General features: G+C 43.9%; 1 protein-coding gene across 7 annotated transcripts in view; it reads right to left on the reverse strand.

Annotated features, from left to right (window-relative positions):
* Window positions 1-16,354, reverse strand: part of ANKRD44 (ankyrin repeat domain 44) — a 142,644-nt gene extending 126,290 nt beyond the window's left edge. For 6 of the 7 annotated variants that reach the window (XM_068686580.1, XM_068686578.1, XM_068686575.1 and 3 more), the window contains exon 1: window positions 1,631-2,185. In XM_068686580.1, coding sequence (XP_068542681.1) covers window positions 1,631-2,173 — 543 coding nt within the window. In that variant the 5' untranslated portion in view covers window positions 2,174-2,185. Of the gene's footprint in view, window positions 1-1,630; window positions 2,186-16,217 lie in introns of those variants that run through there. The other variant, XM_068686581.1, reaches the window with a different exon arrangement.

Here is a 16,354-nt window from a genome sequence, read left to right on the forward strand (position 1 = left end):
GTCTCTCCTCCCTGTGAGAGAACATCATGGAGCCAGAAGAAAGCATGTGCTACAGAAATCACAACCAGAGACAGAGAGGAACTCTTGGTTTCAGAGTCAGCTTCCCCTGAGCATCGCCAACGAGACCTGAACAGGCTGCACACTGAGCACACAAAACACCAGCCTGCATTTGCAGCAGTCCAGGTCACAACCACGGCAGCTATGCCTTGTCCAGTGTCCTACACACCGCAATCCTCATTGCAGGAGACAGCACAGACTGCTGTGGTCTCTTGCATTTAAGCAAAAGGAAGCCGTTTCCTGAATCGCTGCAAGTTATCGCTGCCACAATTGACTTGATACTCAAGAGCAGGAAGAAAGACAGAAGGAGCCTGTTCCTGTAGCCTCAGCAAGTCTGAGCACAGGCAGGGGTTGTCACAGGAGCACAGAACTTGCCAAGCACGCCGTTCTTCGTCCCAGCTTCACCTCTGGTTCACCTGTGTCTATCTTTAAGCACGTGGGACAGCTGCTACTACGTGTCTTTTGGTGAGAGGGGCACCAACCTGAGGACAATGCTCTCCAAACCTGAGGTAGATAAGAAGTCCAGCTTGGCCTCACCCACACAGCGCAACCGCTGTGGGCTGTGCGGCACTGACACTTTGGTTACAGCTGCTCGAACTGCCATGGGCTCTGTGCCTACAGCTCTGAACACGCAGGAACAGACACACACGAACCCGTGGGCCCAGCTTTAGAGGAAGTGCTGCAGCCAGCTTTGAGCACGTCCTCCCACTCCTCCAGTCCCTCAGAAGTAAAAGAAGATCTGGTGAAGAAACTGAGGAAAAAAATTGCAAGAGATCCAGTCGGAAGAGCACAGACAGACCAGTCTATCCCCTGGTAAACAACAGCAGACAGGTACCTGCAAAGAAAATCTGGCAGCCTGTCATGTCACATCGCCTCTCCGGGCACAGCCCGACCGGGAACCACCACGACACCGAGCATCCCCAGGGCAGGCGTGCTGCAGGGGCGCTACAGCAGCTCCAAGGAGCCCCATCCCTCATCTTCAAGGGTGGCCAGAAGAGAAGAGGAGGGCAAGCAGCGGGCTGACAGCTTGCTGTTGCTTTTTGTGGCAATACGGATTTCATCAAGACGTGATCCACTTGGCTTAAATCTGTCCTGACTTCTGCTGCTGCAGCAAAATCCTCACCACAAGATTTTTAGCTAAAGGTTAAAAATCCTAAAGGCGGTGAAATCAAGGACTTCGTTAAACGCAAGAAGCACTGAAATGGCACAATTTCAGCCTGCCATAACATACGTACTTTTAATATTCACGCTCACAGCCTGGATTATCAACAGGGAGATCCTGAAAGGAGCAGCCTGATCCTTTTTTTTTTCATTCCAAGCCTCTTCCCAGCGCCTTGGGAAGGGGTTTCATGGAGGCTTTTCCGAGGAGAGGCTGGCGCTGCGGGAGCAGGGGGTGCGGGACCCCGGCCGCCTGCGGGACCCCCGCGCTGCGGGTTGCGCCGAAACGAGCCCGGCTCGGAGCTCCGGCCCCGAGCTGCCGCCTCCCCCTGCCCCGGGGCCGGCCGGGGGCCTCCCGCCCCACCCCCGCAAGGCCGCGGTGCCCCGGGGCCCGCTCCCTTCCCCCGGCACCCACCTGGTCGGCGAGCTTGAGCACGGCCATCCTCCTCCTCCTCCTCCGCCGCCGCCGCCGCGCACATGCAGCTCCCGCGCCCGGCGCCGCTGTCGCTGCGGCGGCTCCGCTCCGCGCCGAGGCGGGGCGGGGGCAGGGGCGCGGGGGCCGCCTCGCCCGGCCCGGCCCGGCCCAGGAAGCGGGGAGGGGCGGCCGGGACGCCTCAGCGCGGCCCGGGCCCGGCCGCCACCGCCGCCTGCCGCCCGCCGCCTTTGTTCCCGCTGCCCACGGGCTCCCGGCGCCGGGCACCTGCGGCCCGAGGAAGGGGGGAGCCGGGAGCCGGGCCCCGGGCGGCCCTCGGAGCCCCCGCGAGCCCCTCGGGGGCGTTCGTGGAGCCCCGCGGAACAGGAGGGGAGAAATAAAGGAATAAATAAATGGGCGTCCTCCAAATTTCCTGTCACAACCGCGGGTGCCCTGAGCTGCTGGGGGGCTCCAGCGCCGGAGCGGAGCAGCACGCACGAAGGGGGGATGTGCTTGGCTGAGGGGACGAGGTGAAGTCCGCATCATTTAACCGTGAGCACGGGTCTACACGCAGCAGCAGGGCTTACAAACGCTCCAAAGGTGGCAACAGGGCGATCAGATTTTTCTGAGGACACGGAAATGAAAAGGATCCAAGATCCCCTTTCCCTCCTCTGTCTGGCACACAGAGGCCAAGCTCGGGGTTACCGCATTTCCCCCACACATCAGGTTGTGCAGTAATGCCCCTCTACCCTGGCACATAAGCAAACAAACAAAAGATATATATATATAAAAGTTTTGTTTGTTTGTTTTTTACCTTTGATTACAGAATGGGGCAACTTAAAGCAACTTAAAAACAAGAATTGTCTTCTCTGGAAGGAAATATAACCGAAGAAGGAAACATGTTAGCTTCAGGCTTCTGAGACATCGTTATAGATGGGGATTACAAATAACAAATCACAACATATTTCAACTCCATCTATCTTTAAAAACTCCATTTTAACGGCAAGACTATGCTAATATAAATCAGTCCTTTAAAAGAGAAAAAGCAGCAAGAGACTCCCTTAGCTGTTAGGTTTGAGCTCAGGCCGCTTTTCTTCCTGATATTTGCACCCCTTATGGGTGCAGTGCTATGGTTATTACCATGACAGCAAAGGCGTCCAAGATTTCTCTCAAAGCACAACATCCTCCTCTCCTGTTCACAAAATATCATACCATCATATTACAGGCTTATGACTTACCATGCCGCATCAACTCTTTTTTTTTTTTTCAGCTATTTTTTTTTCTCAACTGTTTCTTAGCCCTGGCCAGTACCTATCAGTAATTTTACAGCATATTTTCACGTGAAACAATGCAGAGTGATCAACTATATTTCCTGGGCAGAAGAGGCGCACAAAACATTACCATCCAGGGCTAATTATCCAAGTAATGGCCACATCTGCAACTCTCAAGCCGGTAGCATTATGTTGACTTTCCATACGGAGACAGCAGTAAGTGTTGTCAAGATAGGCCTTAATGAAAATATGTTTGGCATTGCCAGATTGTGATCTTGGATTAAAACTGTATTTGGAAAGGAAAAAAGCACACTGGGCCTCTGACAGGGAAGCCAAAAGAAACCTTCCGAGGATAGCTGGTGCATTTCTTCCCCAGTTGCTTGTGCTTAGTCCTAAGAGGATTCTGTGAATCCAGCCAAACTCTTCTGTGAAAGACAAACACAGCACTCATTACACACCCCTATTTTAGAGAGTAAAATGGGAATGTGAAGCTTTGAACTTTATGCTCAGGCAATTTCTGCGCAAAAACAAGGAAGAGCAAATTTGCCCCAAATACTTTGCAGTTGCCCAAACTGAGACTTTTTGCTTTGCTGGCCACAACACAGTAGGGCTGTGTAGGATACTGGCCTGCTATAAAAGGCTTCTGCCTTCCTTGCCCCCAGATCCTTCTCCACCCTTCCTTTTTTTTCAATAGTAAAAGGTAAATTCCTCCAGTTCCATCTGACACTGGACGAACACCATTTGCTCTTAGCAGCCACACATGCACAGCAAGCTGTTTCCTCATTAAGGATTTTGTCAGGAAAGCACGCAGCTTTCCCATACCACTTGGGCTCGGTGAAGCTCCTAGGAAAGATCAGGTTTTAACATCCAACCTGACCAGAATTTAAGCATTGTCATAAACAATCCATCCTTTGTTATCTCACATGACAATTTCACGTGGTATAATAGTACAAATCTTGGTCGGAGCACTAACAACTTGGGAGGCTCGGTATCAGTTCTCTTTCACACCACAATGTTCCTACATGGTCCTGGGTGGGCAACCCAGTCTTGCAGTGTGCAGTTTGTGGAAGAAGTCTCCCACTTTGACACTGCTCAAGGAAGAACTGCAGGTAAAGGCCACTGGCTGCTGCTCTGAGCATAACCCTGCCGTCATGGACTCAGCATTAGTCTTCCCATGCAGAATCAGGAAAACAGTGCCTGGGAGCTGCACCAGAAGAAAGGGAAACAGCCTCCTCGAAATAAATCTGTCTGCACTGCACTTAAATGCTGTGGAGAACTGGAACGTGAATAGGAAGTAGGTGAACAGACTGAGTGCAGGAGAGAGGGCAGGACCTCTCCCTGCACCACCATTCCTCCTGCAGGAATACAAATGCATCTGCAAATTATCTACCAGATTCCCACATGCACTTCTACATCGCAGACAGGCAGATCTCCCCATTAGTCTGATGTTTCCGCAGTCTGACAGGATGTGGTCACTCTAAGGCAGCCAAAAGTCTGCACCACCACCCTCCTCCCTGCTCCTGCCCTGCCTGCACAGCTGAGCAGCAGAAGCAGCAGCTCTGCTGTTTTGTTCTCCAAGAGTCAAGCCTGCTGCTGTATTGAAGCAGGATGATTGCTCACAGATGGAGGGTGCGATCACTCCTGGATGCATGTTTGGCGCCTATCTCATGAAGAAAGCTAAAGGAAATACACTCAACAGAGCCCTTAGCAGCATTTATTGGCTACTGTTGAGCATGGATGAAAGACAGGACTGATAGCAGAGGAGATTTATCACTAACCCTTTCTGATGATGATGTCAGGTATCTAGCACTTCTCTCATCTCTACGTGGTGGCTGTCCTCTAGCAGCAGCACACACACATCCTACTGTGGGAGTCAGGCTAGAGAGATGTACAAGCATCATTACAAGATTGCAGGAGTAGACACAAGCAAAAACGTAGAGCAAAAACAAGAGGCCACAGCAGGTGGGAAAGTGAAACACCAGAGATGGTAGCTAAATATTGCTGTCACCATCTCCCCCTCCTGCACTGCTACATCTTGAGGGGATGGTTGTGGAGGGCCAGCAGTCACCTCAGGAGGTGCTCCAAGCTGCCTGTCATTGCCTTCTCCATCTTTTCCCTTTTGCTTTAGTACAAATTATTTTCACAGACAAAGTTTATTTTATTCCCCCTCCAAACCCAAGAGAAATTCTTTTTCTCATCATTTTTCCTCCCAGATCTACTTGTTCAGTATTTACACAGGAAAAAAAATAAAAATCACACAAAATGAAGCAATGTACAGATAAGGAGAGAGGAGACCTTAGCAGCACCTCCTCTTATCCAGACACAGGCCTCCTCCCATTTCAAATACTTCTTAATTGCACATTTGCAGCCAGGTAGTTAATGCACAGAGAGGATTAACCATATAAGACAATTGGAAACTATGAATTGAAGCTGAATTTATAACTATTGCAGCCTTCTGCCATGTTACCAAAAAGGAAAAATCACCCCCCATATGTTGAGGTATCCATACCATTTGTCTTAGCAAGTACCTCTCATGCAGATATATCCATGCACCTACTACTAGGTATGGAAAACAGGTGAAAAAATAAGGCAGATAGGCAGCTCCTTTCTGGTTACATTTGTCTAGAAATGCATAAACCAGTTAAATCAGCAGAAAGACTCATTGAATTACAAGGGCTTTGGACATGGTTTCACAGGATGCAGCAAGGACATGACAAAGTGGGGGAAAAAAAGGGCTTTGCTTCTTACTACCTTGTATTTCATATACAAGAGAGATCTGGCTTATTTTTATTTGATCTAGAGGTTTAAATTCTGCTGTCCTTCTGTCCTGTGAAACACCAAGTTCTTTGATTCTGCTTGAAGTCTGCCATTAGAAAAGGGGGAGGGAAAAAAAAAAACAAACACCATTGGACACTTCGCCATGCTGAACTGCAGGTCTGGACTCTTTACCAAAACAGGCACTACATACCATCTGGTGCTAAGGTATTGGAGTAAAAGGGAAGAAAGATGAGGGGGAAAAAATAAGTTAGCAAGAGGGAAGTTCAGTATTTAAATATTTTCTTCTCCTCAGCCTACTCAATCAATGGGTGTCTGGAAGATCTTAAATCTCCCGTGTCATTAATCTTCTAGGGGAAACATGAAGAGAAGAATTAAAAAGTGTTAAGTAGTACTGTTAGGGCTTCTTTGTGCATAAGGTAACAATGTTTGAGTTTAAAATGTTCAAATCTTCTTCCCTCCCAAATGAGGACGACAATCTCTGGACCTGAGCAGCAGTATCTTCCAGTATTTGTGGTCTGAAGTGATTCATCAGCTTTGAAGTTTTGTTTTTTTTTTTTTTAAATCTAAATCCTTATTTTCCTGACTCACTTTAAAGTATGCCTGACCTTTCAAGAACTCAGCACAAATGGTCGCCATGGGGCAGGATTCCTGTCCCACTGAAACATCCTGTGTATCCCTTTCAGCGCAGCACCAGGTAGTTGCACGAGTGGTGTTTACCTAATGAGTCATCCTAATCGGAAGGAGATCATTGTTAGCTACATACACACTCCCAGTCAATTTAAAACACAACACCAATCTCCCTTTGCATACTCATTTCACCTAAGTAACCTGTATCAATTAGTTATCTGTAATCTCTAGCCTTTGAAGTCTTCTTTACTTCCGTCCTCAAGATCCAATTCATTGAAGCATTGGATTAACACAACACAGTATTGCATAAATACTTTTAATCTCAGTTGCCTCAGAACATCATTATTATCTTAATGTAGTAAGATTTCATGCATTTGATCTTTTTGCCTCTCAGTACTTGCTTAATCTTCACTTCTGTCTAGTGCTAGGTACAGCCATTGGGACGCCACCAATGGACACATTCCAGCAGTGTTGAAATCTACTGACTAAGAATTAATTTGGGAAAGAAACAACCAGGTCAGTTGTCCAAGGTCCAAAGTCATTGTATTGAAAGCAGGGAGTACTGCAGGAGCTCAGATAGGTGGGAATCCACAAACCATCCTCAGTGTGCAGACAGGAAGATAAGGATTATGCTTGGGCCTCTGCCAGGGCCTGGGGAGTCCAACACCAGCTCTAACATCCAGGCAGAATTTGGGACTGTTCTACTACCAAAACCCTTCTCCAAAACTCAACGATATTCTTCACTGTGCCCAAAAGCTAGCACCACATTTTATTTTTCAGGTCCCACAAAGCAAGAAATCCTCTCCCTGGGGATGCATTTAGCTAGAAGGGGTGTGGAAGCATACAGCAACTAACAAGAAGTTGCCACCAAGGAGGAAATACCACTGTGGTAGTTTTGTCTTTAACGTCAGGGTTTAGCTCATAATCCAAAGGGAGGGTTTTTTCTCTTCTGTCAGAGAAGTGATGTGGCCAAGAGCTCTGTGAGGAGAATGATGTGACAGGAGGTATCAGTAGCGTTATTTTCGGAGGAAGGCTGAAGTCTGGATGAAGTTCTGATCTGCAGGATGAAAACTAATAGAAACATATCAGCCTACCAGATTGTTGTCTGTGCTGCTTTATGGTTAAATTATTAACATGCTATGTGGTACCGCATGTCCCCTTGCAGAAAGGCAACACCACACTGGAAAGATGCTGAATGAAGGTCTGTGAAATACACCAATTAAAACGTCTGAATGCACTGAAATACAGATCAGAACAAAACTGGTATGGGGGAACAAAAGGTTTGTGTGTTGTGGTACAGGCTTACCTCAAGCTAGTTAGTCAGTCATAGGCCATGCTAAAACTGACCAATGTTCAAGTTCTTCCTGCAAGATAAATCAGAAACAGCTATTATACACCCTTCTGCTGTAGCAATACTTGGAAACAGCAGACAGCCAGTGCTTGAGGTCACAGGCCATAGCCTAGAAGTTCGTCTGCAAACTGGAAGAAGCTGATTGGGCTCAGTACCATGTGTTTCACATGTGAGAGGCAAAAATCCATGCGAATAGCCAGAACAGCACTGAAAACAAGCAGAAACACCAGACTCCTCGGGGCACTGGATCAACAGAAGGGTCAGACTTGGAAAGAGTTTGTTCTGCATTCAGATACAAAACCATCCACACTCTCCTGCAAATGTAAAATGAGATGGTGTCACAGCTGACTCAGAGGAGGATTTCTTCTATCAAAACATAATTCTTTGATATCCAGATTCCATCCTGCCACTCAGACAATAAAAGAAAACAGCATCTTGCTTCTAACACTGCTAGCCTGGTACATCTTGTATCTCAATACTGGGCCAACTGTACTAGCCACAACACAGGCTGAAGAGGACAAAGTTCCTACCCAAAGAGCACAGACCTTTGGAACATGAGGAATGACAGAAATCCAGCAGCACAGTTACCTTTGTTTTACTAAATTTTGCTTCACACGCTTCATAACTGCTTGAGAAATTTGTGTGTACCAACAGCACTTGTTCTGGAGCAAACGTGTTGATGGTTCTTTAGGTTATACCTTGTGAGATGTTTTATTCTTCATTCTTTCTACCTCCTTGCTAAAAATTGGGATTTTTTTACAGTGGTTTATAATGTAAGCCTGAGGGAAGAAAAATCCATTTTTCTTCCTGTGCCTCAGTTAAAGAAGGAAATAAGTAACATGAGCCATGAAAGGACTTTGATCCAGAACTAGGGAATGTAAATGCTTTACAGATGCCAAATAAGGATGTTTCCAAAGAAAAAAAAAAACAAAGCATTCTCTACCCCAACCCCTTTTCATTTCCAAACAAGGTAATGGAAGGAGAATTTTGTGAGATTTTGATACAAATTCAATTTCTGCAAGAAGTTGCTCTGTTTTCAATAATTATGTACATTCATCAGAATAAACAATTGATTGTTTTGACAGGGGCTTACTGTGCTCTGGGAAGAAATTATTTTTTTTTGAAGCTCAGGAGTGTCTCTTAAAGCTATATAGAGAACGGAGAGAAATAGGATGGAGTCAAGAATCCCTCTTTAACTGCAATCACGTTGGTGAAAGCGTTCCTCCTGATGGTCACACCGCCTGCACAACGCATCCTAGCAAAGGCCGCAGCACAAACTGACACTAGTGAAGCCCAGACAGAGTGTCACAAATGGGAAGATCCTGTGGGTGACTGGTTTTATTTATACTGGCTTTTTGGATAGCACATGACCCTGCGCTGTCCTACAAGAACAGCATCAAGATCAGTTCATCTCCGACATTCTTTATGAAAACTCAGCCTTTGTGGATAAGAACTGCCGAGAGTCTCCAATAAACAAATGAAAAAGATACAACAGACTGAAATATAAAGTGTTTCTAACTAAACCTGACTTGCCCTTCTAAGAACTGAGGAACCTGCCCTCTATTTCTGTGAGTTGGAACAAGGTACGTGTAAGGAAAGTCAGGCCCCCAGCGCTAAGTAACTGCTGCAGTTCAGTCACATCTCTTTTAAATGGGTTTGTCTTTCACTGCAGACTCCTTTCAGAGCTCCTACGATGTGCCTATTAGCTATACAGGTAAAAAAAATGCTAAATATCTTTTAAGGATGCAGAGCAAAACAGTTCAAGTTCTTTTGAGCACACACACTTTGCACAATATTTTGACACCACAAAGAGTGGAATAAATAACACAAGGCACACGTGTCTGATTTCAAGATAAAAATCTACGGATTTAGCCCATGCAGATGAGCCCTGCATTTGCATGGCACCTCAAGGACATCTGTAAGATTCTGCATGAGTGAAGATGTCTCCCCAGATTGTCTTGCAAGATCAGAAGATCGGGTCAATGGCTGTGTTCCAGATTATGTCTGGAGATGTTAATAGTGACATTATCACAGATACAGCTACAAGAACAAAGCAGGTCAGAAACACCGGGGCTTCTAAGCTGATGGTACAGCTGCCTTGCTCCTATCTAATTCCCTAAATCCTAGAGCACGGTGAGAATTGAAAACACACTATTCTGGTATAAAAACAGCACCACAAAGCAGCCAGTGTTCAGATGTGGGAGCTGAATGATGCGGTTCAGAAATGTCAAACCTTTATCTTTGGGAAATTGCAAGGTGAAAACCCAGTGATCTTCCCAAAGAAAACTGTGTGAATGTATGACAATATACTTTTGTTGTTCTCTTTTACTCCACATTAAAAACCAATTTTGTGCTTATGAACTAGCACTATGATTTAACCATTATTAATAGTCTACATCTTAGACAAGTGGCTAATACAATAAATAACATCACAAACCTCACCACTATCACGCAGCACTTCTTGGCAGGTTTTGCAGTTCCTTTAGTACAGGAAACATGTTTCAGTACAGTATTTCAGCGATGCTGTGTCTCTGTTGACTACAGAGGAAACTGTAATTTTCCAAATGGCTTGTTACGGATTCAGACTGACTTGCCTGGAAGGAGGGAGGAGGACGCAGTCAGAGAGGCTGGGAAAGCTACGCCCGTATTATTAGAATGCTCCCCACTAAGCAGCAACATCTTGAACCAGCGTGCCAAGTAGGACAGACTGGTTTTAATCACAGTAGTCTGCAGTTCAGTGTGAGGCTCCTTACCTAAGTCCTCCATGTCACACCACTGATTTGCTAACAGCTTAAGATAGCTGACAGCAAGCTGCACTGGCCCGGATCAGGACAGATGGCCCACGTTCACTCCAGCAACTCGGTTTAGCTGATATGAAAAACTAAGAAGTTTATCCTTATCCTAGCACTGAGACATGGACAAGCCCTGGAAAGGGAAGGAGACCCGTGTCCCAAAATGTGGCTTCGGCCATCTTCTGCCATATCAAACATCATCATCTGGGCTTTTGGATGTCTGCCTGTGAAACCTACTAACCTGCCTTGCAGTCATTTCCCCAGGATGCAAATAAATGTTTAAATTTTCAACAGCTACTAAACTATTTTCTAGACTAGGTGAATAATAGGGAGACTAAAACAGACCAATCAGCCTCACTATCACAGGAAGAAAGAAGATGAGGGGATTGCAAACATGAAAAATAAGAGACAAACATATAAAATAAGATTTTTGAGGAGTGGACAACTACGTTACACATCACTACATCATTACAAAGGATGTAGAGCTGGCAAGAGACAAGCTGTCACGAGCAGCATTCTTCCATCTCTAACACCTAGAGAGTAACCAGCATACGGAAGTGCAATAGCTCCCCAGTCTGTGCTGCAGGCCTGTCCCTGTGGCTAAAACACCCCAGAGCTACCTCAACACAGTTACACAGAAAGAAACTGTAACCGGGATCAAGAGAAAAGGCAAACCACACTCAAGAGTATGTATACATTTTTATTTGCCCATGCGCAATTAAAGGGAAGCATATGAATATTGGGAAGTTGTTCTCCAACCTCCAGACAATGATTCAGAGAACGATCTTTATATATAAACCACGTGATGGCTTATGCAATTACTAATTGCAGCTTCCTACAAATAGTGAGCGAGTTATAGGCATACAGCATTCAGTAATTAAACATTTTTGTTCCTGTATACTTTGCAGGAACTTTCCATTAAAATCTTAATCATAGAAAACAACAAAATCAGACTGGACAAAGTATGGTGATGAACAGCAGGGAAGCAACGTAGCCAGAGATGGACTTACTCATTAAGCTTAGCAGACAAAAAAAAAAAATCGTTGGCATCTTCAATAGAATACCGCATTAGAGTCAAAAACAGCATCGCAAAAGTCAGGTAGAGTTTCTTGTGTGAACTTTGATCAGCTGCTGTCCTAGGCCTACCATACCACATGTACTGGTGGTAGCAAATTTCCAACAACTTCCCAAAGCACAGACAAGAAAAATGTTTTTGGAAATATGCTACCTAATTAAAATAGACTAGGCTTTGAATCAAACACTCAGAGAAAAAGCACACTTTGCCTTAATGCCACCATGTTGCAGAACATGTTTAATAATGTGTTAGTTTGCACAGAGCAAAAAAAGAGCACATCCGCAAGCACCTCTAGCCTTAATTTAGCTGCTAAGCAGGAGGTCCAGTTTCTGGGAGGAGAACACTGCAAGAGCAGCTCCTCTGCGACCACCTGAAAGCGCTTCAAGTCACAGCATATGAACAACTGCTACAGAAAAATATGCGACAGCAGGGCCTGCACTGCAGGCAGCTGGACAAGTAGCTTGACACCCCAGGGCCAACACACTCCTCAGGCATCATCTGGGCAGAGCCTGTGACATAGCCGGCCACTGCAGGAGGCAACAGCTGCAGTACAGAGCTCTGCAGAACCTTAAATGGAGTTTCAACTGCTCTGCTGTGTTGGTAAGAAAATGACCTTAATAGCTGGTCACTGGAAGGTTATGGTCACCATTTCGAAGAGAACAAAAATAAGCTGATTTGTACAGCATGTTTTCCCCAGTTAAGCTTTAAGTGAAAATTGTACCTGAAAAAATGGTAATCATGTTAAATGATAGTTTAAGGCAACTGTAAAGAAAATGACACTAAGTTTAAGTTATCATAGTTGCATTTTTTACAATTTACAATATCATAATAAACAGGAAAACTTATGAAACAATTACGTACTCAAAGTTGCTTGTATTTGTAATTGTCAGAATCTTATTTTTTTTTAAGATACTGACACGAGACTGGTAGTCTCATGTAGCAGCAGCATTATCACCGACACATTTAACAGTAATACAAACACGCAGCTGAATGCCTGCTACATACTGCACTGAGCCAAACAGTTTTGCCTTTTCTCACTGGATATTATGTACCTCCCATTCTTGTCAAAATTAACTAGAACCTAGTGTTACAGAAATCTCTGCCTACGTTTCTGCAGGGTACAACAAACCTGTTGACCACTGTTTTTTTCTGTGAAAATACAAGATACATGTACAGACACATCTGCAAGCCAATGTGCAGAATAATTAAACATATTTGTATATAGTTAACTTATTTTTATTAAATGAGGAAATATCCTTTTTTGAAGGTCATTTCTTTGGTCTTAAAAATTCAAACACGAGCCACCTGGTTTTCATTTCCTGGCCTATTCCTTATGCCTCAGCTGCATACTGTGCTAAAAACAAAGACTCCATTCTTTAATTGTGAATATCAGGCGCCTTTAACCTTCATTCTGCTGCTAGTGCCTTGGAATGTGAAAAAGCTAATATACAATATCCTCTTTTATTAGCTAAAATAATAAATGGCCAGTTCTATTCCTTTTATCAGCTGGGCTCACGATCCCCAGATCCCTGGAGACTTAAGAGAAAAAACATCTGATTTTCAAAGCAAAATCACTGTATTTGAACACTGTTCTGTTCTACTGTTTTGGATGGCAGGCAGGGATTAAAGGTCACTGTTTTTAAGGTTACCTAAGAAGAGGCTGGAAATAAGTCACCTCAGACCCTTGTCACCCTTAGGCAGTTAACAGCCATCACATCTGGTCTCGATCAAAAGCCAGTAATGAACTACAGCTAGAGTATTCAAAGGCTTGTAGCACATATGGTTTTTAAAACACACAAAAAAAAGAAAACTTGGTACATAACATTAGGACCAGTGAAAGATGGCATTCTTCAGTAAAAAACTGAAGTACTCAGAGGAAATGGAGATGGAGAGGAACTTGTACAGCTCACTGACTCAAAATTCACTACACAGCTCAGTGCACAAGGTGATTGCTAGTAAAGCAAAGAAATATTTATCCATCAATGGAAAGAATACACTTAAATATTAAGGTGACCAAACCACCTCCTACTTTTGAAAGGAACAGGAGATTCAGAGTGAATGAACAAACTGATATAGACCCTGTAGAAGATATTTAAAAAAAAAATCCTATCAAGAAAGCAAGCTTTCAGAAAACCTGAAACCCTGATGATCTCTATCAATATTAGACACATAGCTGACTTGAGAGACCCATCAGATACAGTCTCAGGATGAGCAGATCAAGTGTCATTAATTTATTTACTCTCTCATTTTTTCACAGTTTGTAAAACTTTTGCTGCTGTGTTGCTTGCAAATTAGAACAACTTATTCCTAACTTCACAAAGCTCAGTCTGGTGCTTGAGTTAGGAGTGTCAGCATAACTGGAAGAGGCACTCCTCACACCCAAGGGTATGCTGGATCTCTTAGTCAGGTCCCTGGGACATCTTAACAAGACTTGCATTAGCCCACACTTGTTTCAAGGAGTACAACTGGCTGGCAGGCGTGGGGAAGACTCCAGTTTAAACGACATGGGCCAGAGGAAAGTCAGCAGCAAAAATCTTTCAGCAACTGCTGGTGAGACTCAAGGCTTGAAGTATCATACTGATGTACAGATTTACACTTCAGATCAGCGTGCCATATTTACCTCTTCCCTTTTTAATCAAATGGCAAAGACTGAGTTTCCACAGTTGGTTCAGAGAACCAACATTAGCATTAAATAGCAGCCAATCACTCACACACTGACACTTCCCACATTTAACAAAGAACCACAAATTTGAAAACTGTTCCCCATTCTACCTCAGTCTATCAGTAGAGGGTATTCATTAGAGCAGCTTAAATAAAGAGAAAACGTTGCTTTGCCTGGAGAAAAGTGGGTAAGAGAATAATCTGTGTGATGCAACATGGCTTGAAATTTGATTTCACAACAGTCATTGCACCAAAAGGTTTATGAAAATGGCCTTTAAGAGACCCATTGGTGAAAAGTAGCCAGGGGAAAAACAAAAACAAAAACAAAAATAACTTGTACTATGTAATCTCTACGAGCTCACGGATGTAAAATAGATTAAGGGAACGGTTTGCTTTGGTTTATCTGTTAAGCTAGTACATAACAGACATTTCTAATGTTTCCTAACAGTTAAGACTATTCTGTTTATTACAATCACACCAAGCACTCAATTTTAATGTTAGAAGCTACTTCATAATGAGCCATTTTAAAGAGAGTAGAATTCCCTTAATTTATAAGTGCAAACCAGTAGAAGTCTGTTTTGCTAATTTTTAAGGATTTTTACATGTAATTTTACTTCAAAAAATGTCACGTTTACTTTTTGCTGCAGAGTTCTTTGGAGTTCTGCCAAAAAAAAAATCTTACACTGGGCTTTATATTTCTGTTCTTCTGAAAAAAAAAAAAAACCAAAACACAAAAAACCTTACCTCTCCTTAAGCTATTATCAGGGTCTCCGAGAAAAGGTGCATTAAAATCTACCTTATGTCTGTAACAATTGCCAATGTATTTTGGGATTACTTGCAAACGTTTGTTTACTAACCTAAAATCCTCAGTTTGGCCTTGAGCAGGAATCTAGACTTGAGTTTCTGCTGTGCTTCAGAGTAAGTTTTTCAGCATTCCCTCTGGAGAGTACACTCTAAACAGCATCACAGAAAAATCAGCATTTCTGTGGCATTCTGATAGCCTTTCTCCTCATCTTGCCAGGAACTACTTGAAATCTTGCTCTACCTGGAAAAGCAAGCTCTGACTGATTTCTACAGTGCCTCTGCCGTGGGATAAAGAAATTCAGCATAAAAAGACTCTGAACAGGCTCCATCTCCACTTCACTTGGCAAAAAAGCTCATGTTCCTCAGGCTGGGCAAGTTAGATCGGCAACAACTTGCCAGCAGAGATATACGGACAGGCACACTGTGCTCTACTTCCCAGTATTTTCCCTATCCATTTTGTTTGGCATCTGCATTTTTTGAGTCTCTCTGGTACTTAGCATGCTCCAGCCTGAGAAGCAGAAGCAAAATCAGAATTTTTCAGCAGCGACTGGTTACTCATATACCCAGGAACTGCCACAGCTGCAAGTACAATTGGAGACCAAGAAAACCACTGCAGTGCCCTCACTGCCACTGCAACTACTCCACCACGACATGCAGGGAAGAAGAGTCTGATACAGACACATTGGGAGGTGTAGAACAGATGCAATGGGAAAATCAGGTGTAAGCACAGCAGGTACAACTCAATCAGAACGCTAGGAGTGAAGTCTGTGTGAAATTTTATCAAGAGAAGCAGAGGTATAGAAGCAAGAGAATTTAAGTACAAGCAAATGTAAAATGCAAGAAACATTACATCCTTATCTTTTGCTCCTTGCACAAAGTAGCTTAGACAAAACACATAATGAACCCTCTCCTGATCTTTAAGATTACCACACCTTATTGATAACTGCTACCGCTGGCAAATTTTGGCCTTACCAGCTCAGGCTGTAAAGGGACGTTATTTCAGTGCAGAAGTTTAGACTGTAAGGAAATATAGTTATATACAAACTGCATCCTTTTGCACTAAAGTACAAATAAACAAGTTGGATACAACCAAGAACTACATTACGTGTTTCAAATACTCTAAAATAAGAAAAACCCAAGGCAGTACGGCTTATGCTCTGCTCTCTTAATTCACTGTCCCTTTACAAACACATCGTTGTAATTGATCTTAACAAATACAAAGAGCACATACCTTTTTTCCTACAGGTCCCTCCACACTATTCAGCATACTGGATGAACTTGTTCAGACGAATCAGGGCTGTCACCAGTAAGGCTTTTGCCCATTAGTGTTTATTTTGCACTTCACTGAGAAAGTTAGGAAGCACAAGT

Source organism: Anas acuta, chromosome 6 (genome assembly GCF_963932015.1).
Source record: "Anas acuta chromosome 6, bAnaAcu1.1, whole genome shotgun sequence".
NCBI classification, from domain to species: Eukaryota; Metazoa; Chordata; class Aves; order Anseriformes; family Anatidae; genus Anas; species Anas acuta.